The sequence below is a fragment of the Mustela lutreola genome, chromosome 9 (genome assembly GCF_030435805.1).
Source record: "Mustela lutreola isolate mMusLut2 chromosome 9, mMusLut2.pri, whole genome shotgun sequence".
Lineage (NCBI taxonomy): Eukaryota > Metazoa > Chordata > Mammalia > Carnivora > Mustelidae > Mustela > Mustela lutreola.
In genome coordinates this window covers 18,010,299-18,037,380 of record NC_081298.1, presented here as the reverse complement: position 1 = coordinate 18,037,380, position 27,082 = coordinate 18,010,299, and the positions used below count along the sequence as shown (strand labels likewise).

At 44.0% G+C, this 27,082-nt stretch overlaps 1 protein-coding gene across 5 annotated transcripts in view; it reads right to left on the bottom strand.

Annotated features, from left to right (window-relative positions):
* CHD6 (chromodomain helicase DNA binding protein 6) overlaps window positions 1-27,082 on the bottom strand; it is a 190,497-nt gene that overhangs the window by 98,195 nt on the left and 65,220 nt on the right. For all 5 annotated transcript variants that reach the window (XM_059133142.1, XM_059133143.1, XM_059133139.1 and 2 more), the window contains 2 exons: window positions 10,692-10,839; window positions 8,753-8,902 (listed from right to left, as the gene is read on the bottom strand). In XM_059133142.1, coding sequence (XP_058989125.1) covers window positions 8,753-8,902; window positions 10,692-10,839 — 298 coding nt within the window. The remainder of the gene's footprint in view (window positions 1-8,752; window positions 8,903-10,691; window positions 10,840-27,082) is intronic.

Sequence of the window (27,082 nt, the reverse complement as noted above, 5' to 3'; positions counted from 1 at the left end):
AAGATCTTAAATCAAGCTTTCCCCCAGAAAAATAATACAGGAAAGGAAAAAAAAAAAAAAAAGATGAGGAGGGCAGATGGTAGAAAAGAAGTATGGAGGTATGGAGATCAGCAGGCGTTGACAGATGCTCCCAAAGGTTACAAATATTTATTACATTCCCCTAGACACATGGCACTGTGCTAGGTGCCATGCCAAAGTTAATCCAAAATGACAAGAGTCTCTTCCCACTACTCCACGTGAAGACAACTGAACTGTGCCTGCCAGGGCACAGGGGATGGGGAAGGGGCGGGAAGATAGACAAAGCTTTTGTTTTTCTGCTCAAGTATTTTTCTGTGGGTTTTTTTTTTAATTTTAAATTTTTAATTTTTCTGGTTTTTTTTTAAAGAGAAAGAGAGGACACACACACCTGTGCACAAGTCGGGGGGTGGGAGTGGGGGAGGGGCAGAGGGAGAGGGAGAGAGAATCCTAAGCAGGCTCCAGGTCAGTGCAGAGTTCAACAGCGGGTTCAATCTCATGGCCTTGAGATCATGACCTGAACCCAACCCTACATATCTTTTGAGAGTTACTCCAGGATCTGATATGTTTGATGATGTTACAGAGGGCATTTTAAGATTTTCCTTTCCTGATTTCATGTTGCTAGTTTATAGGAATAAAATAGATGGGTTTTATATATTGTCTTTGTGTGCCAACAATTTAGCTAAATCCACATTTCTTAACGCTAATGGCATGCCAATTCTATTGAATTTTCTATACATGGTCCTGTCATCCACAAATAATGAATCTTACTTTCTTCCTTTCCATTCTTTCAACTTTTTATTTCTTCGTTTTCCTTACTGTGGTAGTCAGGACCTCCAGTACATTTCTAAATATAATGATAATAGTTGAATTTTTTTTCTTATTCCCAAATCCAAGGGAAAAGTATTCCGTATCCTACCATTTAATACAATGTTAGTACTCAGTATTTATCTAGTGGTTTTTTACTCTTTGGTTTTCTACAGTTTCAGATATGCCTAGGTATGGTTTTCACTTTTGTGTTTTTTCTGCATGGGAGTTGTACCTGATGTTCAATCTATTGGTTGATATCCCCCAACAGTTTATGGAGTGGGGGGGGGGCGGTCTTGGCCATTAATATTACCTTCAACCACTCCTCTGCCCCCATCTCTCCTCCCTGCCTAGGACTCTAATCAGATATACACTACAACTTTTCACTGCACCCCAACTGTTTCTTATGTCTTGTTCTGTTCTTTGCATTCTTCTATGCTTCAGGTTAGAAATTTTCTATTGATCGTCTTCAAAGTCACCAATCTTATCTTCTGCTGTATCTAATCTGCTTTTAAAGTTATCCACTGTGTTCTAAGTTTTTTTAATTGGAATTTTCAGTTCCAGACTGTTGATTTGATTCTCTTTACAGATTCATTTCTCCACTGGAATTTGTCACTTTAGAACATTTTTGCCCATCTTCTTTTATTTTCTTTCACAACACAGTCATAGTTATTCTAAAGTTCTTTTCTGCTAACTCCAATATCTGGATCATTTAGAGTCTGTTTGTATTATATATGTATTTGCTTGCTTTTTAGTCACATTTTTTCCAGCCTTTTCAAATGAATAGTAGTTTTTTTACTTATGGTAGATCTTGTGAAAAAAGGAAAACATAGCAGCTCCAAACAATATTTTCCACAACTGTTCCCTACTTTCTCTTGGACAAACTATGAGAGGGGGTGTTCCCTTGAGTCCAGTCAGAGACTAAACTGAGTCAGGCCTGTGTTACCAGTAAAATTCAGCCCATCTCATTTTACCCTGTTTCTCAAGCATGAATGTCCAAGGTTACCACCAAATGAGTCTGGCAGGTCTTTTTTACCCCTGAGCCCTGGAGTCTCCAATCCCAAGCAGGTTAAAAATCTCTCCTAAGGGAGAGTCTGTTCGTCTATACTGGGCCCACCCCTTTAGTGAGATTTTTCCCACCAAGTACCGTAAGACTGTGAGATTTCAATCTGCCTTCTGGATGAGCCACTAACTTCCTGGACTACCCCAGAATTCAACAAGTCTCCTGGGGAAAGCCCCTTGCTTTGGGGATTCCTCTAGTTTCCAATCATCTCACCAACCCTGTATAATCCATCACCAGCAGGGTCAGATGCTTTCCCTTCAACCCAGAATAATCTGTTTGTGCCAAGCCTGATCCTCAACCCATGCCCAGAATTGAGGAATGCTCCCAGAGAAGAAACAGTCTGCAACTGTCAGCTCATCTAGGAATAGCTCTTTGCTGTCTGGAATTTTAGTTTGTCTAATTCTTGTTAGACAGATATCAGATGTCTTTAAAAATACATTCTTTGAGGGGCACCTGGGTGGCTCAGTGGGTTAAAGCCTCTGACCTCAGCTTGGGTCGTGGTCCCAGGGTCCTGGGATTGGGCCCCGTGTCGGGGGACTCTGCTCAGCGGGGAGCCTGATCCCCCCCCCCCACGCCTGCCTCTCAGCCTGCTTGTGGGTTCTGTCAAATAAATAAATATTAAAAAAAAAATTCTTTGCAATTTACATTTTTTTTTCCCCTTACAGTGAGTGTTACCCTGCTATGACTGACTGTATCTTCCCTGGAAGTAGGAATCCCCCAATATCAACTCTAATTGTTGGAGATCCCTAGGGCCTACTTTTTACTCTTTTCCATCTATACTCATTTACCCGATGATCTTGTCCAGTCAAGTGGTTTTAAATACGGGCTACATCATGACACCAGCTAAGAACTTCTCCTCAATTCTCACACTCATGTATCTACTTGTTATGTACCATCTCTACTTGATGACCTTATCTTTTTCTGTTCTTCATGAAGACAAGAATAAGAATGTGTGAAACAGATTATCTCACACTTAAAATGTCTACAAGGAACTCCGGCCACCCTGGCCAACCTCCCACCCTTACCCCCCTGCAGTTTTCTCCCACCAGAGTGACAGAGAACTCTATCATTCTTGGTGTTCAAACCCAAAATTTTGGTGTAACCTCTCTCTCTCTCTCTCTCTTTTTTTTTATGATTTTATTTATTTGAGAGAGAGAGACCGCGCAAGCAGGGGTAGGGATAGAGGAAGAAGGAGAAGCTGACTCCCCACTGAGCAGGGATCTTGATGTGGGGCTCAATCCCAGGACCCTGGGATCATGACCTGAGCTGAAGGCTGCCACCCAATCAACCGAACCACCCAGATGCCCTTCTTGGTGTGATCCTTGATTCCTCTTTTCTTTCTACATACCATGCCTGATTAGCCAAGAAATCATGCTGGCTCCATCTTCAAAATATACCCAGAATCCAACAATTTCTCACCACTTCCACTGCTTCTACCCTGGTCTAAACCACCTTCATTTCTCACCCAGATGATTTCCAAAAGCCTTCTAACTAGTCTCCCTGATACTCCTGCTCAACTAGTCTATTTGTAATATAACATTCAGAATGGCCCTTTTTATTATGTCCCTCTTTTACTTAAACTCCCTAAAAGGGTTCCCTTTTAACTCCGAGTAAAACCAAGGATTGTTCAAAGGCCTACAAACTCTGCTGGATCTCACCAAGCCTCCCATCTCCCATTAGCTTTCCATCTCCCTGTGTTTTCATCATATATGCTGGCAGCCTGGGTCTACCCCTGACACTGCATAAGCTATTCCCTCTACCTGAAATGCTCTTTTCCCCCTCATGACTCCCTCATTCCTTTACCCTCTACAGTTCTTTGCTCAGATGATACCCTTGTGAGGCCAAAACGGACCACCCTATTTAAAACTACAACCCTCTTTCGTCAATTCCACATCACTCTTCTGATTTTTTTTTTCATAGCACTTAACCACTATGAAAAAACTACACAATTTTACTATTTTTTGGTTTATTCCCAGCCTCTCCCTTGTTATTTCCATGCTTTGGAAGCTCTGAGCTTCACCACTGGGCCTTCTATCTCACAAGGTTCAAAATGCAGCAAATGTGAAGGCAAGAGCACGTGCACAGTTTCGCAGGCTTCCTCCTCCACTTGCGGTGGTTCCCTCTGCAAGAGTGGGGATCCTTGTTCCTTTTGTTCCCTGAGATTATCTCCAGTATAAAACAGTCGGTGGCAGGTATCAGGTGCTCGGTAAGTATTTCTGAATAAATAATGGTAAGAGATTTTGCAATACAACATGGTCGTAATGGTATAAAGCAAGTGCTATGGGAACACAGAAGATAGGGAACCGTGTGAGATCTCTGTTAACCAGCATTAAACTTTCAGAATTGCTGACGACCTCTCCTACCTCCTCTCGAGTCCGTGTAACCCTTACTGGCCAGGGAGCGTTCATACATGTACACACATGCTGAAAGAACAACCACCTCTTCCTCACTACCAGACTGTTTCACACATTCTTATTCTTGTCTTCATGAAGAACAGAAAAAGATAAGATTTTATTTTATTTTATTTTTTTTTTTTTTTAAAGATTTTATTTTATTTATTTGACAGAGAGAAATCAAATCACAAGTAGACGGAGAGGCAGGCAGAGAGAGAGAGAGAGGGAAGCAGGCTCCCTGCCGAGCAGAGAGCCCGATGCGGGACTCGATCCCAGGACCCTGAGATCATGACCTGAGCCGAAGGCAGCGGCTTAACCACTGAGCCACCCAGGCACCCAGAAAAAGATAAGATTTTAGTCGTAGGATTCTGGTGGCTCTTCGGAGTTTTTAAGTAGGACCAGCCAAAGCCAAGGAAAGGTTAACACATGGACAAGAAAGGATAGAACTTTACTCTGAGTAATAAATGGGAAGAGGGCTTCAAACATTCTTTACCAAAGAAAATTTTCAAGTAAAAAAATTAAGGAATCTGAAATAAAGTTTCAATTTATCTTTTGGCACTGGTTAAAGAAAGAGGGATGAACACTAGTGTTAAAAAAAAAAAAAAAAAAAAAAAAAGCAGTGGTTATCATGAAAATACCGTGAGCAGGTATTACCCTATCCTAATAAAAGGGAATGGGAACAGCCTTTCCAAAATACACATCAAAGTAGGAAGGAAACTAGAAAATCAGGACTTTTCTAAACAGAGATTGTGCATAAGCACGATCATATGTGTATAAACACTCAGTGTATACAGATACACACAGATATAAACTAAATCTGCTTGCCAAACACACTTCCATAACAACCATCTGTTCTCAGCTACTTGGAATTTTCTCAAATTATCCTTCAAAGAAGGCCATTTTAATTCATTCTCTTTCCTGTCAGAGACTCATATAATTTAAACTTTTTTTCCTTGGGGAAAATTTCAAAAAATTTCAACCCAAGTTGCCCCCAACCTCAACCAACCACCTGATTTATTTCTACTTAGGTAGGCACATGGGAGAGGCTCTAGAAAGAAGCAAATCACTTTTCAATTCACCACATATTTACTGAGTGCCACAGAGGGTACACAGGTAGCATCAAACAAGATGGGCAGTCTCAGGAGCTTACATGCATGCAGGGAAAGCAACATAAAACATTTTTCTTAGAAACGTCCCAGGATAAATTCTAAGTGGTGTGACAGGAGCCCTAAGTCAAACAAGAACCACAGAAGGCAAGAACAGCTTAGATTTCACAAAAGAGGTGAGGTTTGAGCCTATTTTAATGGTGGCTCCTAAGAAGACAATAAGCAGGGGGCACCTGGGTAGCTCAGTGGGTTAAAGCCTCTGCCTTCGGCTCAGGTCATGATCTCAGGGTCCTGGGATCGAGCCCCGCACTGGGCTCTCTGCTCAGCAGGGAGCCTGCTTCCTCCTCTCTCAAGGCCTGCCTCTCTGCCTACTTGTGATCTCTGTCTGTCAAATAAATAAATAAATCTTTAAAAAAGAAGAAGAAGAAGAAGAAGACAACAAGCAAGAAGGAAAGCTGAAGTGAGTCCAAAGGATGAGCGAATGAGTCCACCGGAAAGCAGGAAGCATGTACGGAATACTAAGTAACAGTCTTAGGGGAGCAAAAGCACTACACGGAATGAGGAGGGGAATAAATGAGGGCAAACAGATAGTGTGTTTAAAAAACCAGGCAGCGGTTGCCTGGGTGGCTCAGTCGGTTAAGCGTCCGACTCTTGATCTCAGCTCAGGTCTTAATCTTAGGGTCGCGAGAGTTCAAGCCCTGTGTTAGGCTCCGTGCTGGGCATGGAGCCTACTTAAAAAAAAAAAAATCAGGAAGGAATTCTGATTTAATCTAGGCGTTAAGAAGCAAGCACCTTAGAGCGCAGAGCAGGGGTACTGCCGCCTCAGCTCAGGGAACCTGGGGGATTCCTAGGGAAGGAAACACCTGGGCTCAGCCTGCCAGGCCCAGCAAAAGGCCAGGCAAAACAGGGTACAGGCTGCAGAGACAGAATGAGGCCCAGGAAGACCCAGGGAACTGAAGCCTCATTCAAATTACAATCCTCTGTTCTAAAAGGCAAATCATGCAAGCTGCGCAAACTCCTGGAGGCAGAAACCGAGAGAGCCTTGTAAAAATCTACACTGTAAATGTGCAGCGACTGTAGAAGCCCATCCCTATTCCAGGCACCAACATCCATTGGACAAAGACTAAGAAAGCAAAGAGTCACCGTCAGGATGGAAACTTCCTTCCTGCCCCAGAATCCCATACCCCAGTCAGGGGACTATCCTCCAGGCTCTGGGGCAGAGCTGTGCCACCATACCCGTCCTGGGCTCCTGGGAAGCTGGTGTGAAGATGCTTCTCGAAACTCCCCACTGGATAACTGACGCTGAGGCTGCAATCTGGGGCTGAACCAGGGGCCGGGAGCCACAGGACCAGGCAGGGCATGCTGCTAACACACTGCCCAGAGGTGCGACGGGGGAGCAGCGGGGCTTCCCCGGTAGTGACTCACACCCTTCTCTGCCCCCAGCCAAAGCCAGCAAGCAGGCGCAACAGCCATCCAAAACACCTCGGGAAAAGGGAGCTTCTTCAACTGGTTTTCTGTGCTACTGGGCACTGAGGGTTGTCTGGAATCCTAGATGAGACTCAGGGTTTTCGAACTCTGCATCAGCCTGGGAAATCTTTGTTCAAACCTCCCCAGGAAGCCCCAAATGCAAACCAGATGCTGCCGCAGGCTCCGTGGGGCGCTGACCAAAACCCACTTGCCGCCCCTGCAGGGCCACGTGCCCCGCCTGCTGGCCCAGACCCCCGGGCTCGCCAAACCACGTACCAGGCCTCTTTCTGCCTAAGTTTAGTAACAATTTCTGAGGCATAATTAATGCGAATTCAGGTTTCATCTTATATTTCACCATAGATTAGTTCTCTCTGTTGTATCCTCAAGAGGATAAAAAGAGGCTTGTTAAGATATGTAAAATTTCCTGAATTATTCCTGTCAGATCAGCTAATGCTGCCCTTTAGGTACCACGAAAGAAGTCATAACAACAGCTGAAATATGGCTAACGGCGGGCTAAATGGCTACCAGGAGAAAATAAATTCCCTCATAGTGTTTTAATGACCAAACCAACCGTAACATCTCCAAGGAAGGAAAATCCATTCTGGAGCAACAGATTCCTGTCGCCTCCCAGCAGTCTTCCAAGCACTACTCTTAACTGTTTGCTGGAAGAGGGCTGCGCTGACAGAACATCCAAATACTATGCCTAGTAAGTGCTGTGTCCACTGCCTGGGTGACTCTTGGCACAGAGACCGGAAATCGCTTCTGACATGCTAGTCACTGGTCAGCTGCTGCTAGGTTATCCCATGACCCAGACGGTTCTGTGCCTGTTTCTTGTTTGTTAAAACGGGGACAATGACCCCTGCTCCCAGCTACTTTCCATGTAAGCACAGAGGGAAAGGATATGTGAAAGTATATGAAAAAGCTTTAAGCTGGAGGCAAGGTGGTTTAGAAAGATAAAGCATTACCGGCTTCAGGGAACAACCCCTGCCCCCAGGTGCCCAGGAGGAAGGGCTGGAATTTGCGCTCTGCCGTGTACGCAGAGCATGCAATCTGCCAAGTCGGTGACAGGGACCCCAGAACAAGAGCCAGGCTGGGTCCCAGAAGGTGCTGCTGGCAATGGTGCCCCTCCCATGTGCACAACCTGTTTCCTCTCTTGCTTCTAATGTCTTCTCTGTCAGCTCCTTGGCACAGACCTTTTCAACATTTACCTCTCTTCCTTCTAGCATCTGGATATCAGGTCCCTCTTCCTCCTTGAAACTGCTGCCAATGGAAATCCCAAAAGTGCAAATAGGGCCATCCTGTTTCTTCTCTGCTTGAACCCTGACCTCAATACCCTGCCCCCAACCATTTGATCTTCAGTATAAAGGCCAAATACTTTAAGCCAGTATCTAGGCCCTACATGATGTGATTCTTCCTACCACTCAGGGCTCATCTCCCATTATGACGCCTCAGATCAGACCCCACCATCCAGCTGAGCTCGTCTGCCTATCACACTAGAGCCCATGGTACCATTCAGGTTGTGGGCTTTAGTTCATGTTGGAAATGCCTCTCCTAAAATCCTGACTGCCCCCCTCTCCTGTCCATATCCCCTTCTGAGTGGTCTCTGTATCTAGCACGTTCTTCTTCTTCTTTTTTCTTAATGAGAGAGAAAGCACAAGAGCAGTAGGAGAGGGGTAGAAAGAGGAGGAGAGAGGATTTTAAGCAGGCTTCACACCCAGTGCGGAGCCCAACACAGGGCTCTGTCTCACTGCTGGGAGATCACGACCTGAGCCAAAATCAAGAGTTGCTTAACTAACTGAGCCACCCATGCTCAGTTTAAAGATTTTAACTAATCTCTAAACCCAACACGGGGCCCAAACGACTGTCCAGCCAAGGCCAGTACCCCAACCCGAAGGCCATACCTCCGCCTGCCAAGCCAGCGTGGAAGCCGAGAGGGCGGAGGTGCGGCCAGCCCCGAGAACGGCGATCGTCTCTCCATCGTCATCCACCACCTTGAAGTCCAGGTCCTCGTTGTATTTTCTGCGCTTCACCTGCCGTCCTGAACGTCGCTTCTGCAGGGCAAACACACCGACCACAAACATGCTCTGTGAGTCAAAAGCAAAAGCCTGCACGAGAAAGAACACACTCATTGACGCTCACTAACATGCATGGGAGACCCCGCCTGCTGTACACAAGCAGCCTTCCTTAGACACAACTCTTTAAAGAATTAAGTTCACTCCAAATGAAAGGTAGCTGAGGGAGATTCTTCTCTTCCCTGCGAAGAAGGTCCACATAGTCTCCAAATCCAGTGACATGTGCTGTGGTCATTAATGACAGTGGCTTTTTTTTTCTCCTTTCTGGAACCAATTTCCTTTCCAGTAAAACAGGGATGGGAAGTCAACTCTGTCATCTTTCAGATCTCTCCCAGCACGGCTGGAAGCTCCGGCTTTAGGGAGTTATTACTGTTTCGGTTTTGGTCAAATTCAACATACTTACTGTATTTCTTTAAACTCTAAGTAGTACCAATTTTATTAGGACTTACTTTGAGAATCTCATACCACTACTTGCAAAGCAAGGAGACATCTTAAGTGTGACAAAACAAGATTCATGAGTCACCATCTGAGGACTCATCTATAATTAAGTAACTTGTGACCTTTTAGAGAGACAACATTCTACAACTAAACAGCCCCGTGGCTTTCCTCAAACATAAAAGCACATGGTTTGTCTCATGTACACATCATATCCAAGCAGCAGAGACAGTGCTAGGAACCATGCACCAGCTGGTTCTCTCTCCAACCTCAACCTTAAAGGGCAAAAACAAAACCAAACACTATCTCCCTTATTTTTTAAAGCATACGTCCTGGGCCTCTGTGTTCCCACTGTTTCTTCACTAGGTCACCTCTATGACACTTAACTTTCCATGAGGGATTCCTCATGAAATCCTGCTCCCCGTCCCATCCAATGTACAGATTACCATCCTGGAAACACTCAAAACCCTGCCAACTCCCATCAACCCGACAGGCCGCTGCCTGGCCCATCAGGACACCTGGCAGCCAACAGTCTGAGTTCATGGGGATGGAGAGGGTCGCTGCTCTGACACCCCAGACACTACTAATTTCCACCGTGACATTAGAAGCTGACATTCTCCTACAGTGAGGACCATCTAGAATCTGTGAGGATTCAGAGGATATTTGAAGGTGCAGTAGTCGGATGACTTCACGTGGTCCCCCAGCGGCATCATAGCCCAGATCAACTGCTGTGTATATCAGAGGAAATAGCACTTCCAAATATCAGAAATGCTATCCAAGACAGGTGGCCTCAACTCAGGGAGGAAATTCCTACCAGTCATGAGCTCCCTTCAGCAGTTTTAGAAATCTCATTCATGTGGGCAACTCCTTGTTTCCATGTTTGGCCCAGCTTCCTTGAGTATTTTGGCAAAATGAATACATTTGTCCCTGACTTTCCCAGCATCTGGGATTATGAAAATGTCCTTACACAGACTGGCCTCGCATTCTGGGCCCTAAAAGCACCACCTCCATGGCCAGTAGGCGCTCCAAGTCTACCCAGAGCACCCACAATTCTATTTCCCACGTTCACTCTTTCTGCAGCCTGACGCGTGTCACTTCCCAAGAAGGAAGCAGACACCACTAAAAAAACTCAGGAGACCATCAGTATAAGATCAGGATGTTAGGGGAAAAAGCCTGTGGTCTTCGGTGCTCACCCACCCAACAGTGAGAGCCCAGCCTGGGTCTGTGCGCAGGGGGTGTGGGCTGGAGACGGAGAGGAGGGCACCAGAGCTGGCGTCAGCGGGATCTGTGCGGTGGCCGTAACCTCCAGCAGGGCTCCCGCTCACAGCTGTACCTGACTGTCTGCAGACTCAGTGGACTCCTCGGGACTCCGCAGGGATGAGTTCGGCAGGCCCTGATCCAGCTCTAAACTCTCCACTGTGGTTTCACTTTTCCTCTTTCCTTTCTTCTTTCTCTCCACTGGGGTTGGTCCTTGCTCCTTGCTACAAGGAGAAATTCAGAATTAAAACTCTTGGGCAGTTTTTAAAACTAAGAGCGCTCAAGGGATGAAAGTTATGGTATCACATTCTGGAATTCTTGTCCCGGGGTAGGCTTTAATGGGGAATCTACAAGAGTTTCTTCCCAGAACTACACAGAAAGATGGGAAGAAATATGGCTTGAGGCAGAATTCACTTTTTTAAACCCCTATCATAACTACTTTGGCTATGATTAATGTGGTAAGAAATAAAATAATATGAACATCCCCAAAACCTCACTTTCAGTTTATATAAATGTCTTCTCTAGTAACGTTAATTGCCAGATATTAAGATACTGAGAATCAGTCAATTAATCTCCCTTTGAGTTACATGGGAAGAGACATTTCCCTAATCTGTCATCATCCTCTACTGAAAATGGTCTATATAAGCCTTAGAGTAAGTACTAGGAACTCAGAAATGAAAATAATACTGTCCTTGCCCTTGAGGAGGTTACAATTCTGAAAATCCTATAGGCCACCTACAGCCACAGCCCAGAAGGGTAGCTGAATGCCTCCAGAGAGAGGTGAAGACAGGCAAAGTCTAGCCATCCTGAATGGTCCTAAGATGGCAACACCTCTTAAAAAGCTTTTCTTGACCTCCTAGCTGATAAAGCCTCTTTTCCATATTCCCAAAGCACCTCGGCAATGCTTTGTCTAAGGTACACCAACTCTGTCTTTCACCAAAGTTAGTCTTTCACTGTGACATCAGTCTCAGAACCACTGAGTGCCTGGCTCCTGCGTAGCTGCTCCACAAACCTTTGTAAGTGGATAAATATTTTATACATCTCTGATCTCTCCTACCAGACTCTGAGTTCCTAGAGGACAGTAAGTATCTGATTAAGGTTTGTATTCCCCACAGTGAGCAGTTTCATGCCTTCTACATTAGTAAGTACCCAGTAGACGCTTACTGAATAGACGGATGCATCAAGGTCACTCGTCACTGGGGAGATACGGGAAAATGCAACTGAGCAGGGATGGGCATGGAACAGAAGTTATAACAGTAGCAGTAATAATAATTGTAGCTACTAGTTATAAAGCACCAATTACACACAGGCACAGCTCTTTAAGTCTCTCACATGCATTACCTCACTTAGTCTTCACATCCACCTTACGAGGCAGAGGGTACTACTATCCTCGTTTTATCAGGAAGCACGGTGAGGCTCAGTTAGATTTCCAGGGTCATATGGCTGGTAAATGGTGAGAAAAGGATGTGAGCCCAGGCACGCTCTTAACCACCCTGGCACTCTTAGGGGGAATGGAAGAGTGCTAAGCACACATCTATTAAAGGACAGCCTGCATGGCTGGACGACAGGGCAAGTGAACAGAAGCACTAAGTAATGAGGCTGCAAGGAAACTGGTACATACCCAGCCAGAGAGCTCTGGCTTCATTCTGTGTGACAAAAGCCAGACGACAAGCCCAGGCAAGAGGAAATGAAGACCCAGGCTAAATATAATCAATGAAAACTCAAAGGTGAAGATGATTTAAAAGATCCAGGAGAAATAAAACCAGTACGTGTGAGCAAGGGACAGAACATGGAAGATGAGAAAAGAGCCAGAACCATGTTCTATCAGGTAAGAGATCAGAAGGTGGGCGGAAGAGAAGGAAGCAGATGGCCTTGTGTAGAGAGGGAGACCCAGCACGACGAACTTTTGTCAGGAATACCAATCAGTGATGATTGCTGGAATCAGCCTGCCTCTCTCTTGAACACCCTTCACTGCCCATGGACCCTCAATCAGGTCAGCACAAATAGCACGTCCTTGAAGTCTCCGGGCTGAAGAATGGCTTGCTTACCGCACAGGAAAGGTCTTTACGAAAATTATTCTGTCCCACCTGAGGAAATTAAACTTAAGGGCTCCTGCCATTTTGGAGATTATACATTTTAATAAGGGACCTGTATTCTCCAACACGGAGGAACAAACAAAGGTTCTACTGATCAGTTCAGAACAGGAGACACAGGTGACATAATTTACAAAGATTCTAAATTTTTGCAGGATATTCATGTCATGTTATATAGCTCCTCACTAAGAAAACTGTAAAGCAATTTATATTCTATGAAGCGCTTGTGTGTTCCACATCTCATTTCACTACTAACAACCACAGTCTCATGAGGAAGTCAGAGCAGGTAAATGAACCTCAAATTCCAAATAAAGAAAACAGGTTCAAAAGCTGCAAAGGTCCCAAAGTCACCAGCAGAGGCCCACACTCAGCTCATCTGACCCACAGCCGGTGGCTTTTAACACCATATTTTGTTTTCTGTCTTCTTCTTAAACCCCAGTCTCCCTTTTAATGTAAAAACTTCAAATCTCCTTTAATGTTATTTGAATCTCAAAATAATGACCAAAAGAAGTAGCAACAAAATATTCCAATGACCCAAATACAGAAAAATAAATCCACAAATCCATAGTTGTTGACAGTTTTTTATATGGATCTCTCAACAAAAGAAGGTTTGTGCTTAATTTTTTGGACACAAATTTAACAATAGCTGATTAATATACTAATATACTAAGAGTCACCATAATACAGTCACATGTTCAGGGCCCTGTTTAATCTTTAGTAAAATCTGAAATCCTTTCTCCCAACAACTGAAATCAATTTATCTGACTACTAAATATAACTTCATTATGTTACAAAACTCTGTCTACATGTTTACTCTTCATTATATGTATTTATCTGTGTATATACTAAGAAGTACTCAACTCAAACTCAATCTCAAACCTAAACCACGATCAAGCCACAATTAAGGAACAGAACCTCCTCAAAATATGCATCTTTGCTACATGATCTGTATATATTTTATATTTGCCTTCCATTTTTCAGACTCACATTAAATAATGAGTATAAGGACAAGTTACTGAGGCACTTTCAAAGTCAAGCCTGGGACACTACTAGATTTTCCTAGCCAGAAGCTGGGGCCAGGGGGAGTAGAGGAACATCTTCTTAAATACATGTTGGTAAAACAGGAAAACAACTGGTGAAACCTGCTTGCTTATTTGTGGGTAAGTTAGAAAATACTCCAGCTCAGAAATCTTCTAAGTGATTCCTGTAGGGTTACCTTTGGCAACAAAATCAATTTTGAGTTCCAAAAATTCTTCTTGGAGCTCTTCAGATAGTATCAGGAAGAAAAGATTCTTTGTAAGCTTATAAATGGGATTTTCAAATAGGACACAAGAAAATATCACCAAATTCATTCTCCAGGAAGAGTAGATGAAATGTGTTTTCTCCCTCTTTGGAATAACTTCTGAAAACTTAATGCTTGAGAGTTTTATCAAATGAAGACATTTAACCTCCAAATTGTTCTACCTATAGACAGATTCAGTCCATGGAAGCTTGTTTGCTCCCTGAAACCCCAGGCTCTTCAAAAATAGGGGTCAAATAACATGTAACAAAACTACGTATGTATATACCCTCTGATCTAGCAGTTCCATTTATAGGAATATACTCTAAAGATACACCTCCAACAATACGAAAATATATACGAGTGAGGTTACTCACTGCAGCATTATTTAGTAACTGCAAGTTAATAGAAACTATCTACATAAAGAAACGAGAGTGAACAAATTCAGACACCTACAGTAGAGTACTATGCAGCTGTAAAACAACTAAGAATCCCACACACCGATGTGGAATGGTTTCAGATGGTTAGCAGATGCACTGCTAAGTGTGAAAAACTAAGTGCAAAATGGCATATTATGCTACCTTTCGTGGAAGAAAAAAGGGAAAATAAGAAAATATGTCTATTTGTATTTTAAAAAGAGGGGCACCTGGGTGGCTCAGTCAGGTAAGTGTCCAACTTGATTTCAGGGCAGGTCATGATCTCAGGGCTGGGAGATCAAGCCCACATGAGGCTCCATGCTGGACGTGGAGCCTGCTTGAGATTCTCTCCCTCCCAGGGCACCGAGATGGCTCAGCTGGTTAAGCAGCTGATCCTTGATTTCGGATCAGGTCATGGTCTCAGGGTCCTGGGATGGAGCCCCATGCCAGTCTCCACGCTCAGCTTAAGGATTCTCTCTGCCCCTCCCCACATGTTTGCTCTGTCTCTCAAATAAATAAATCGTAAAAAAACAAACAAACAAACTCCCCCTGTCCCTCTAAAAAATGTAAAATAAAACTAAAAAACAGGGATGCCTAGATGGCGCAGTTGGTCTGACTTCAGCTCAGGTCATGATCCCAGGGTCCTGGGATTTAGTTCTACACCAGGCTCCATGCCTGCCACTCCCCCTGCTTGTGCACACACTCTCTCTCTCTGGCAAATAAACTTAGCTACTAGTAGCCTACTACTGACGAGAAGCCTTAATATAAACAGTCAATTAACACCTATTTTGTATATGTATATTCTACTGTATTCTTACAACGAAGTGAGCTAATGTTACTAATGAAATTTTAAGGAAGAGAAAATCCATTTACAGTACTATACTGTAATTATTATAGAAAATCTGCATGTAAGTGGATCCATGCAGTTCAAACCCGTGTTGTTCAAGGGTCAACTGTATTTGACTACATACCTTCAGCTTTTGGGGCAGTGAAAAAATCCTGGCCTTTTTGGTAGGCATATGGGTGAAGCAATTTTGAAGCCATTTTAGATGTGATACAGGATTAAGCAAATGAGTAAATGTGTTGATGTGAGGAGTCGTGGTTCTCAATGAGGAAGAGGGAAGATGTAAGTATGAAATGTTGTTAAGGCGAGGAAGATAACAGGGGATCTGAACTGCAGGCATTAGCAGGGACTCAGGATTTCTAAAATAAGCACATATATGAACACATGCATATAAATGCGCACACGGGTATTATGGATGTATCATGCTTGTGTGCATATAGTTGTGTGTACATGCATGCAATGTGCACATGTATGTGTGTGTTCCCCCTCACTCTGACAACTGAAAGAGCCAAAAAGTGGAGACACCGCAGTCACAATGTACCCACCCAGCGCACACACCTTGGTCTGTAATACCAAAGTTCCTTCCAGAAATAGCCAATTCCAAGGCTGAGGTAGGAAGATATGAGATGAGCCTGAAACATTCTTGCTATGTCAGAAAGTAAAGGGGTGCTCAAAAAATGAAGGCAGCTTGGTGAAAAGACACAGGAGTAAACCTGAAGAGCTCTTGTGGGTCAAAACTGGGACCATCTGAGCACCAAAGCAACTAAGGACTGTAATGAGTTACGGAAACTGAGAACAACAGGAATCCAAACCAATAACGGATAGACGGATAAATAATGAATGTGTAAGGGAGAAGGGAGAGCTCTTGCTTCCTAAAGAGCCCAAATGGTAAACGCAGAGGAAATGTGGAGGTGGAAGATCATTCTGCAACCATTAGAGGAAAGACGAGTCCAGTCCAGACCATCCAGGAATGGATGACTGTTGAGAACATGGGAAGATGAGCAGGATTTTTGCATGACCTTGAAGTGTCTCCCCACAGAGTGCTTATTAGCTGCGAGTGAACAAAAGCAGTCAACTAGACAATGGTTAGGGAAGAAAATGGTCCTACTACTCTTAGGAAAAACTCACGGGAGTACTTAAGGATAAAAAATCAGGATACATGCACCTTATTCTCAAATAGTTCAAGAAAAAACGTAATTATTTTCATATATACCTATGCCATGACTGGAGTGGATACTGTGTATGTTCAGCATTGTTTTGCTGATAACCACTATGGACCTTCCAGACTACAAAAGTGGGCAGAAGGTCAGGCGGGACTACAGTACCCTATTCCTTTTACCACAGTGACTGATCCAGGGATGGATACATGACCCAGCCAGGCCAATTTAGCAGTCCCTCCTTAAAAAAAAAAAAAAAAAATTGGCAGGACTGCATAGGAAAATGAGTCTCTTTCCTCCTGCATTACAAGGTTGTTAAGCTGTGAGCCCAGAGCTGCAGGCCGCCGCGGTTCAACTTCCAGAAGAAAAGCAAAGGATGGAGCTGACACCCAGAAGGATGCAAGGGAGTGTTGGAGGCAAAGAACACTAGCAGAATCCTCAACGATACTTCCCGGTTCTGATCCTTAAAATCAGTGAACCCTCTGTTACTTTTTTTTTTTTTTTTTTTAACTTAATTCAAGTTGGGTTTACGTCACTTGTAACCAAGGGAGTTCTGTATAACACAAAGACCTAATAATACTCTCACCACTTAATGGCACACAGGGCTAGATCAAAGCAATTTCATTTTTATAATCCTCTTTTCTAGCTTTCAGGTTTAGAACAAACTAACTTGCAAGGACAGAAAGAAAAATGACAGACAAGATTTTTGAAGCTCAAAGCACTTATTTTTAGTAGAAGTCAAACTTGATTTTACAATAAAACATGTATGTACCACGCAAGTAGGACGACTAACCCATGTAACTAACAGCAGCTGATTAGCAGGCCTCACCCCAAAGCTCTCCGGATGTCTTCTACACAGCTTCATCAGCCAAGAAGGTTTTCTACTTCTTTACTTTCTGCAGTTTGTATTAGGAAAATAAGTAATTTGGGGGCCTTCTGAATAGGAAACTACAATACAGTAGCTACTTACAGAAAATTATATAAAAGCACTAGACAGACAAGACTTTCTCAAACTTTCCTCCCAGCCTCGTCTCCAATTCCCAACCTCCAGGTTTCTTTGGTAGAACTGAGAGTTAGAAACTTAGCACCAGATCTGAATATGAGAAAGATCTGGTTATGTGTCACAACACTGCTCTACTAGGAGTCATTCATGACTCTGCCTCCATAGATTCCAGATAGTAAGAATTTTTATCTATCAAACAAACCCCACTATTTCAAAATAATTCATCATCCCATTTTTATTTTTTATTTTGTTATTTTTTTAAAAGATCCTATTTATTTATTTGACAGGCAGAGATCACAAGTAGGCAGAGAGAGAGGAGGAGGCAGGCTCCCCGCTAAGCATAGAGCCCGATGTGGGGGCTCGATCCCAGGGGGCTCTGGGATCATGACCTGAGCCGAAGGCAGATGCTTTAGCCTACTGAGCCACCCAGGAACCCCATCATCATCCCATTTTTAAATTAAAACTTATAGAATATCCATTAAAGTCAGCAAGAAAAATCAGTTACTGCCATAGGGAGTTGCTGTAATTCCCAAATTCAGAACTGAAAAGAGCACATGATGCCAGTTACTACCTTCACAGACATGCACGTGGCTGGGGAGCACACAGCCCAGGAACTACCTCCACTCCAGGAACAACCCTTCAGAGAAGCTTCCAGTCCAGGCCTTGCCATAGGCCCTGATCCTCCTCCCAGAAGGACATACTATAAACATGGATATTACCCCCAAAGAGCCCCCCTGTACCCTTACTGCAACTTTTACTTAATGAACATGTTGGTTCAGTCTATACACTGAGAACTGAGTTGGCAGAGATCGCAAAAATGCTGGTTAAATGAAAAAAAAAAAATATATATATATACATACATACACATACACAGAACTGTTTTGGTATAGATATAGTCAACTGCACACAAAATGAGAAGCAAGTCTACCCTGTCCTCTGTCCCTTTAACTGTTATCACTAGCACCATCAAAAACAAAGATTACACTAGTTTGTGATATTATCCTAGCAAAAACATTACATACTTATAAGATAAAAAAGTACAGTTTTAATAAACAATCTTATTAAAAGTTATAAAAGGGGTGTTACATGCAACTAATGAATCTGAACACTACATCAAAAATTTAGATGTACTATAATATGCTGGCTAACTGAACATTTTAAAAAAAGTTATCAAAGCAAATAAAATTTCAAAAAATGTAGATTTCAAATGACAAGCCATCCCTACTTCCACCAAATCCCACTTTCTAGAAAGAACTGCCTTTGAATGAGAGCACCCTAACTCCAATGTGTTCATGCCTCTAGTTCTCCACCTGTCAACATTAAGCAACAGTGACATCCTGGTAGGAAAGCTGATTAATTTAGATCTTACGTATCTCCCCTACTCTCTCCTCTACTCAATATTTTTGTTGAATTCTTAGGCAGTATGTTTTAAATTTTCATTAATTCTTTCTTGTTTTCTGACTGCTCCTGTTTCATAACTCATCCTTGTTTTGCAGACAAAATACCACCTTGAATCTGAGGATGCAAATTTAACATCTTTACAAGTTTTTTCCTGGACTTCTTTCTTTTGAGGACAATTGTTCTGCTCACTCCCTTTTCCTCTTCTTTGCTGCTTAAAATTTTCCTCTATGGCCTCATGATCTTTGGTGGATTGCTCTTGTTCAAAATGAAGGAGGTTGAGGGGCGCCTGGGTGGCTCAGTTGGTTAAGTGTCTGCCTTCGGCTCAGATTATGATCCCAGAGTCCCGGGATCCAGCCCCACATAGGGCTTCTTGCTCAGCAGGGAGCCTGCTTCTCTCTCTTTCTCCCTCTGCCTGCCACTCCCCCTGCTTATGCTCTCTCCCTCTCTGTCAAATAAATGAAATCTTTAAAAAATAATAAAAAATAAAGTAAAATGAATGAGGTTGATAATACAGGTAGCTGGTGAGACCAAGTCTCACCCCCGAATGAGAAGCCTGGCTTAGTACTCTGTACACACAGGTACAATACCTTTTAGGTATTGGCAGGGAAAAGGCAGAGCAATAGCCTGAAGTCCCTTTCCTGTTGATGGGAGTCTCCACATGGGAGTCCGAGAGCATCCCCTGGGGCAAACAGCTCAATACCTTTAGAGTAACTACCTGATTTCAGCCTGGAGCTGGCCAGCCATAAAGCCACTACATGCAGTCCCTTCAATCACCTCCACTTCTGGCCTGCCTCCCACCCCTTCTCCAGAGCTGACAGGTCCACTGTGAGGAAGAAGCATTTCTATCTCTACTACAAGGAGATCCTGCATGCTGGGATCCCCCCACTGTCATCCACCAGTATGATACAGTGGCCTGCCTTGCCCAGAAATTCACATTTCTCATCTTTAAAGATATATTCCCCTTTGTCCTTCCTGGCATTTCGCTATCATTTGGTTAAGAAGTGAAAATAAAAGTATGCTCAGCGGCTGTGTTCAAACTAGTAGCACCCCTCCCCCAACCTGCTATGGATTCTCCCAGGAGCCATCATTCTTCCTCTTCCCGTGAGCAGCCTGCTGTGAGCTCTGAAAATGATCTGCTACTCACCTGACCCAGAAAACCCTATGAAATCATGCAAATCAAGAGGTTCAAATCTTTGGTTCACTCCAAGAACACACGTGAAACTGCCCAGGCCATCTCGGGTGGGCAAAGCCCACCCCAAAAAGCCCCAAGTATGTGACAGCCACGCTGTGCAGAAGCGGGGAGAGGTACTCAGGTGCTACTGCCTGGGGCTGGGAGGTGGGCCCAGGCTGAGGAGCGGGGCTGCACGTGGGGTGCGGGGCCCACAGCAGTGCTAAAGTTTTACCGCACAGGCTTAAAAATGCTGAGAATAATGCTGACTTAAGGGTTTAGATGCAGATTCTCTGGCCATTGAGCACACCCAGGTGAACAAACCCCAAGACATGGCGCTGAATTTACACAGTTCACAGTCAGATTAACTCGCACACGAGCTCTCCTGGGACCACGAGGTGAGCCTTTCTGATAAAGAGCAGACCGTTCCTAAACCAGGCGGCTGCAGAGAAGAACAAGATACCCCAGAAGAAACAAAAAACTTATGGCCTGGAAATCATTTCCACATAAAATAAACGCAAGTAAAAGCAAATGCAGGAAAAAAAACAAAACGAAACTGGAAAAGCTCCCCCCCTTTAACATATTTATTTAAATATTTATTTGGTCTTTTTGCTTTAAGTCTTTTGTCTATTAACTCCTTTAATACCTGGCTCCGTACCCACCACTTCCAAGGGACTGACTTTGGCACAACTGAAACACTCCTGATCTGCCAAATCCTTCCAGTTATTCTGTATACGGTAATACTAGGGCCTTCTGCTTGTTTATGTTTTTGCCTGATTTTGGAACCCTCGCAGGGCTGTTGCTCTAACCCGTGAAGCTCCTCTGGGACAGGGAGGAGCACAGACGACGCTTCAATGCCACCTTCTTCCCTCCACTACCCCACTCCCACCGAAAGGACTCATGAATAAAGGCACACAGGAGGCACTACAAGATACAGAAAAAAGAGGCAGGTATTCATCTAGCATTCGTATTTATTAAGTGTTCTTTTCAGATTCAGTAAAGCCCACTGTGTACCCAAGCCTAACTTAAAAAGCCCTGAGGACAGAGTAATAAGCACCCCAGGTGCTCCTAGAAAAACAGGAATGGAGACTTAATCCGAAACTTCAGAGGTGGGTCTCTGCCACTGTCATTCGCAGTTCCTCCCTACTCCCCATAAAGCCCAGTGGGTTCCGAGCACTCTCTACTCAGAACTCCTATGTCTTCACATTTGTCTTCTTCCTTCTAATAACCGGTCAGAATATAAAAACAAGTCCCCTAACAGAAAGAATGCTGTCAACACACACTCTTGAGCCTAAGCCCGGCTCCGCTCAGCAAAGATCTGCAATCTCAACAAAGATGGGTGATTGACCTTCAAGCAGTGACAGGGAGCTGGGCTGAGTTTCACTGCCCTCCTGCATCACAGTGGTGGTTGACTCACAGCTCTAAGGGTTATGGAACCGGAAGGTCTGGGCTTAACTTCCTAGAAGCAACCCCTCAAGAAGGAAACTAGAAAAGGTAGAACCTTTCTTCCAGGATACTACTAGACTTACTAGATTTGGGAAATAATATTCTGTTCTGGGTGGGCAAGTCAAAATAAATGGGGGTAAAAGCTGAGGCCCCAAACTTGGGAGTTTGTTTTGGAAAAAAATCTCCAAAAAACCAAAACCAAAACCAAAAAACTCTCATCTAACAAGCAATTCTCAGGCACAGGGTATCTGAGAATTCAACTCAACTCTGACACTATCTACCTGGAGAGAGCATCAGATTCCACAGGTTGTGGACGCACTGCCACAATTCTGCCCCTACCTGGCCTCCCCACTTCAGATGCCAGTCCCGAGTCCAGGTTCACCTGTGCTTCTGACCAACTGCCATACACCGGAGGCTCCAGTGACCACTCCCCCCCATCCACTCACTCCCACCCCATGTTCCATTAATTTGCTAGAGCAGCACACAGAACTCAGGGACACGCTTACTTACATTTTCCAGTTTGTTAAAGGATATGACAAAAGATACAGACGGATAGCCAGATAAGGAGATCCACAGGGCGAAGTCTGGGAGGACCCTGAGCACAGGAGCTTCTGTCCCTGTAGAGCTGAGCTGTGCCACCCGCCTGGCACGTGGATGTATTTACCCACCTGAACGTTCCCCAAACCTGCTACTTTTGGGATTTTAAGGAGGCTTCCCCACATCGGCATGATCAATTATTAACCCCACTTACAGCCTCTCCCCCCTCTCTGGATAATGAGGGGTGGGGCTGAAAACTCTAAGCTTCTAATCATGGTTGGTCTTTCTCATGACCAGTCACCATCCAGAAGTCTACCCAGAGTCACCTCACCAGAACAAAAGATGCTTCTAGTATTCTGATCGCTTAGGAGTTTGGAAGGGTTTAGGTGCCTCGTGTCAGGAACAGGGTCACAGACAAACGGTAGAACAAGGAATGCTCCTCGTGTTCTTAGCACTGCAAAGATTACAACAGTTTCAGGAGTCTTGTGTCAAGGATGGGTCGAAGACCAAATGTTAGAATAAGAGAGGAGACTGGTATTTCTACCACTCAGGAATGTACAAAGGCTTCAGGAGCTCTGTGCCAGGAACCAGGGCAGAAACCAATACATGTAGTTCTTATTACTTCACAGACTCATCACACCGTTCGTCTCTTTCCCTCTTTTTGGTTTTCCATGCCGAGCACATGTTAAATATAAAAATGTAAATATGCTCCACTTTCCCAGTGATCTTTTACCTGTTTCTCAAAGGATGGTCTAAGAACCAAGTACACTTTAATTATCTGGCAAGCTTTGGAATTTGTAGGTTCCTGGGTCTACCTGAGACCTAATAAATCACCCACTCTGGGGAGGTAGTCTGGAATCTACTTTCCTAACAAGCCGTCCAGGTGATTCCTTAGGCACAGCAAAGTTTGGGCTTCGGAGATCCAAGCAGACGCTCCTCCACATAGGCTAGTTCACTGTTCAGTTTCTTTTCTTTCTTCCTTTCCCTTCCTCTTCCCTTACCCTTACCTTTACCTTTTCTCTCTCCCTCCCTATCTCCCTCTCTTTCTTTAAGATTTTATTTATTTGAGAGACGGTGAGAGAGAGCATGAGCTGAGAAAGAGGGAGAATCCCCACCGCCAAGCAAGGAGCTCGATGTAAGGCTCCATCTCGGACTCTGGGATCATGACCTGAGCCGAAGGCAGATGCCTAACCAACAGAGCCACCCCAGTGGCCCCACCGGTCAGTTTCTGGACTTTTGAGAGACAGAATATAAACCATTCTGACATAAGTGGAAACTCCAAAGCTTGTGTTCTGCCTCCAACAAAATGAACACTAACATTCAAGACCCTGGCTTAAAAAACTACCTCCAGCTCCATCCAAATGTTCAGCTCCTGATTTGAGAAGAGTGAAGCCTAAAGGCCATCAACCTAGTCCTCAGGCACTCCTCCTAGATATGGAGTAAGAACACCAGATGGCCTCACACACACTGGAATGCGTCATCTTTCCTGCTCATCGAACCATGCTTTGATGCCATGAAGCTAACTTTTACTAATGGCTATTTCAAGAAAGAGAAGTATGAAATTCACAGGCACGCAGAAGCACCTGATCCTAAAACTGTTGCTGAGGACAGAATCCATTACATCTTGGAAGGTTCCTTAGTGAGAAATTTCTTTGGCCGCCCTAAGGAAGTGCCAAGGTGCTTTCCTAATACCGAAGCATTTTCCCAAAGCCCTATCGACATTCTGTGGCCCCCAGGATTGGACTTGCTGCCTGCCTACCTTTCTGATGCCCTTGCTGCACCCAGACAGGCCCTGTGTGTCTACATCTGGATAGGTCTGTGTATGTGTTTGGGTGTACAGGTGCATGGGTATCTTTGTCTGTATGTCTTCTTACACCAGTGGCCCCTTCCTCTTTGGGAAAAGGTACTGTAATTAAAAAGCTGTAAAAGCAATTAATCTATACTAAGTGAAATTTACATATCAGAGTCAGGGAAATGACAGCCTTAATATGGCTTCTTCCTAGAAGAGCTTTTTTGCTTAAGTTTTACTCAATAAAGAAGTGCTCAAACTCCACGTCAGTTTGAGAAGAAAGGACGAGACGGTAGTTAAAAGTTAGTTTCCCCCTTCTCTTACTTGGGCATCACTACTGACATCACCCTTGAAAAGGACAATCTGCTAGGCTCTATCACCTGTTCAGAAGAGGAGACACGTTCGGTTATCTGCTTGCTGTCTCAAGTGCAGAAGCAGCATGGGAAAAAGCCGGAGCCACCTCACAGTCTCTAGAGGATTCGAGGACACTGTGGGTGCACAAACTGAAATTCTACAGAAGAAGGACCATTTCCTACAAATAAAAAAAATAATTTCTCTGACACTGGAATCTCCCCACCATCTTCCTTTCCCAACATTTCCCAGTGAGGCATTAACAGGTGCAAAGCTGTGGGAGAAAAAAGTGGGAGCCCAGAGTCAAATCCCAATAGTGCTGCCCATGAGTCTTGTGCCTTAGACAAGTTATTTTTTAAGATGTTTATGTCTTTAGTTAAAGTCGAGACACCACCTACTATTATTTAACAATGGAAAAAAAATGGGAATTATTGTATCTTACATGGGTCTTATTTTCACGGAAAAGAGCTCTATTCATTTGTTCTAGGAAAACAAATTATATACATAAGATATATAGTGTATAATACATAATCATATATAATATACAAATATGCAAAGTATGTAAATTATATATTATAATACATAAATACAAAAACACTCTTAATGTACCGAACATCCTGGCAAACCTCTCTGGTGACTGACCCCTAAGAGCATACAAGACAAAGCACAGTGGTCCGGACCTCAGGCACTTAACTGATGTTGATGAGACAAGTCGTACACAATGACAGCCTATGACTGAAAGGCACCATCTGCGAAGGGCAATGTACAGGACTGGGGATCAGGAGGTCTGAGTTTATGACACACCCCTGTACACAAGTCACTTCTCAGTGTGTCTCCCTCTTCCTGGCTGCAGTACGACAGGTCAGACTCGCTCTCCTCAGTCTTCCCAGGGAAAAAGTCTCTGATTCACAATGCAGAGCAAGGCTCCAAGTGCTATGGAAGAGGGGACACGCCAGCCCACTGGTTTGGGGAAGCTCTATAGAGAACCAGGACTTGCACTCAGATCTGGAAATGGAAAGGACTTGGGGTCCTAGGAGAAGGACAAGGGCGTCATGTGGGAGGAATATAGCAAGAGCGATCCAGAAGAAACAAGACAAGTGTCTTCAGGGGCCAGTGACAACAATCTAGCTGGTGAGGTCGCTTGTCAGAGACCAGAAGTGGGGCTAGGGTCACACTCCAAAGGGTTTAAATAACAGAGAAAGGAGTCTGGACTTTGTCTTGGAAGCAGTAGGAACAACCAGAAGTTGCACAGCAGGCATAAACTGTTGGAGGAAATCTCATTCCCCAGTCCCCCGGTTTTACTCCTGAGGAGGGAGTAATACTGGTGACAGACTTTCAGCCCTTCTTCAAACTCCTCCCATGTCTCTGATCAGAGACCTCCCGGACTGGAGAGACTGGGAAAAGGAACAGCGCAGACATGGCCCAGCATGTGCTCCAGGCTTCAGTGCGTGCGGTTCTGGGAGACAAACTCAACGGAGGGAGTAACAAGCAGCCCCATTCCAGGCACAAGATGGCGGAGGCTCTTCAACCCGGTTTATAATAACCGAGCTGATCACTGCAACTCCATCTTTGTTGACTATTTCCAAACTGATTTGGAAAGAAGAGAGGATGAAGGCATTTGATTCACCACCTTTTCCAACTACAAACAGAAATAAGACAGTAACAGTGCTTCTCAAAGATTCACCGGTGGAAGCTGGCAAGATGAATCAAAGGTGGAAAAGTCCGGAAGCCTTAAAACAATTATGGAGCTCCCACGATAATCCAAGTGCCCAGTGAATGATCTGCAACTACCAATATACCAATCAATACCTACTCAAATCAAAACATGCACCTGAGCCACTCTGCAAGAAAGCAAAAGAGAAGCATAAAAAACTGAGACTCAATTCCCAACATTTTCCTTCAATTAATGTCCTTTCATAACTAAAACTGCTTCTGTTGACCAGTGGGATCTTTAATTAAAGGAACTAATGCAATTTGCTAAATATATAAAGAACAAGACATGAAAGGCTCACCAGGGCAAAATCCCACCAAGCTACACAGAATTCTATCATGTTACAAGTCAATTTTACATAGGCCCCAAATCAAGAGAGAAAGCCTCATGTAACTTGCCCATGTTGCTGAAGAGATAACCAGCTCTGCCAGCATCTTCTTAAAGGGTATCTTCTGCTGCTAGAAGTCAGCAGCCCCTGAAAACACTACCAAGCACTTCTCCAGCTCACTTATATTGTATACAGCTTACTAAGATCACGGACAGTGATAACAGTATTGCTACACATATACAGGACACCTAAAGCTGTTCTGTGAAATGCCTCCTCGTGGACCCCAAATTATGGCAATGTCTATACGCTCATCTCCGTGTTTCATAGCTCACACAAAGTAAATGTGAAATGCTTTAAGCAGGTAAGTAGGAGAAACCAGTGCTAGTGAGCTCGGACTCCTATGGCTTTCTAATCCCTCCTACAAACAGACCAAATCCTTAGCAGAGCTGTGGAAACTCTCCTCCTATGACCCTAATTCTAAAACACTATCCTCAGGAATTCCTCTGTTCTCTCAAAGTCACCCCACTAGCTCACATCTGCTGCTCCTTCGCATGTGTTACTGCCCTGAAGAACCACTTCAGCTTCTCCAAAGTAACTTAGAGATGAGAGTTAGAGCAGAAGACAGAGACTCACCTCTGCCACGCCACATACACGTCAGAGATCAGAGTACGCTCACTCGCTCACCTAAGAAACAGAGCCCGCAAGTTTCCTCTTAGTGGAAATCCTGATTTTTACCTACCTTTCTTAACCTTCTATAAGGTACTTTAGGTCCTGTCTATAAACTACTACAAGCGTCTATGATAGACAAAAGATGCAATCCCCTGCCATGGAGAAGGGAATGAATATTATAAGGCAGTTTTAACTTGGATTATGGAGTTATCCATCCGGTCCCAACAAAATCCTTTTGAAAATGAACGGAACTATATGGTAATTCTGAGTCATAG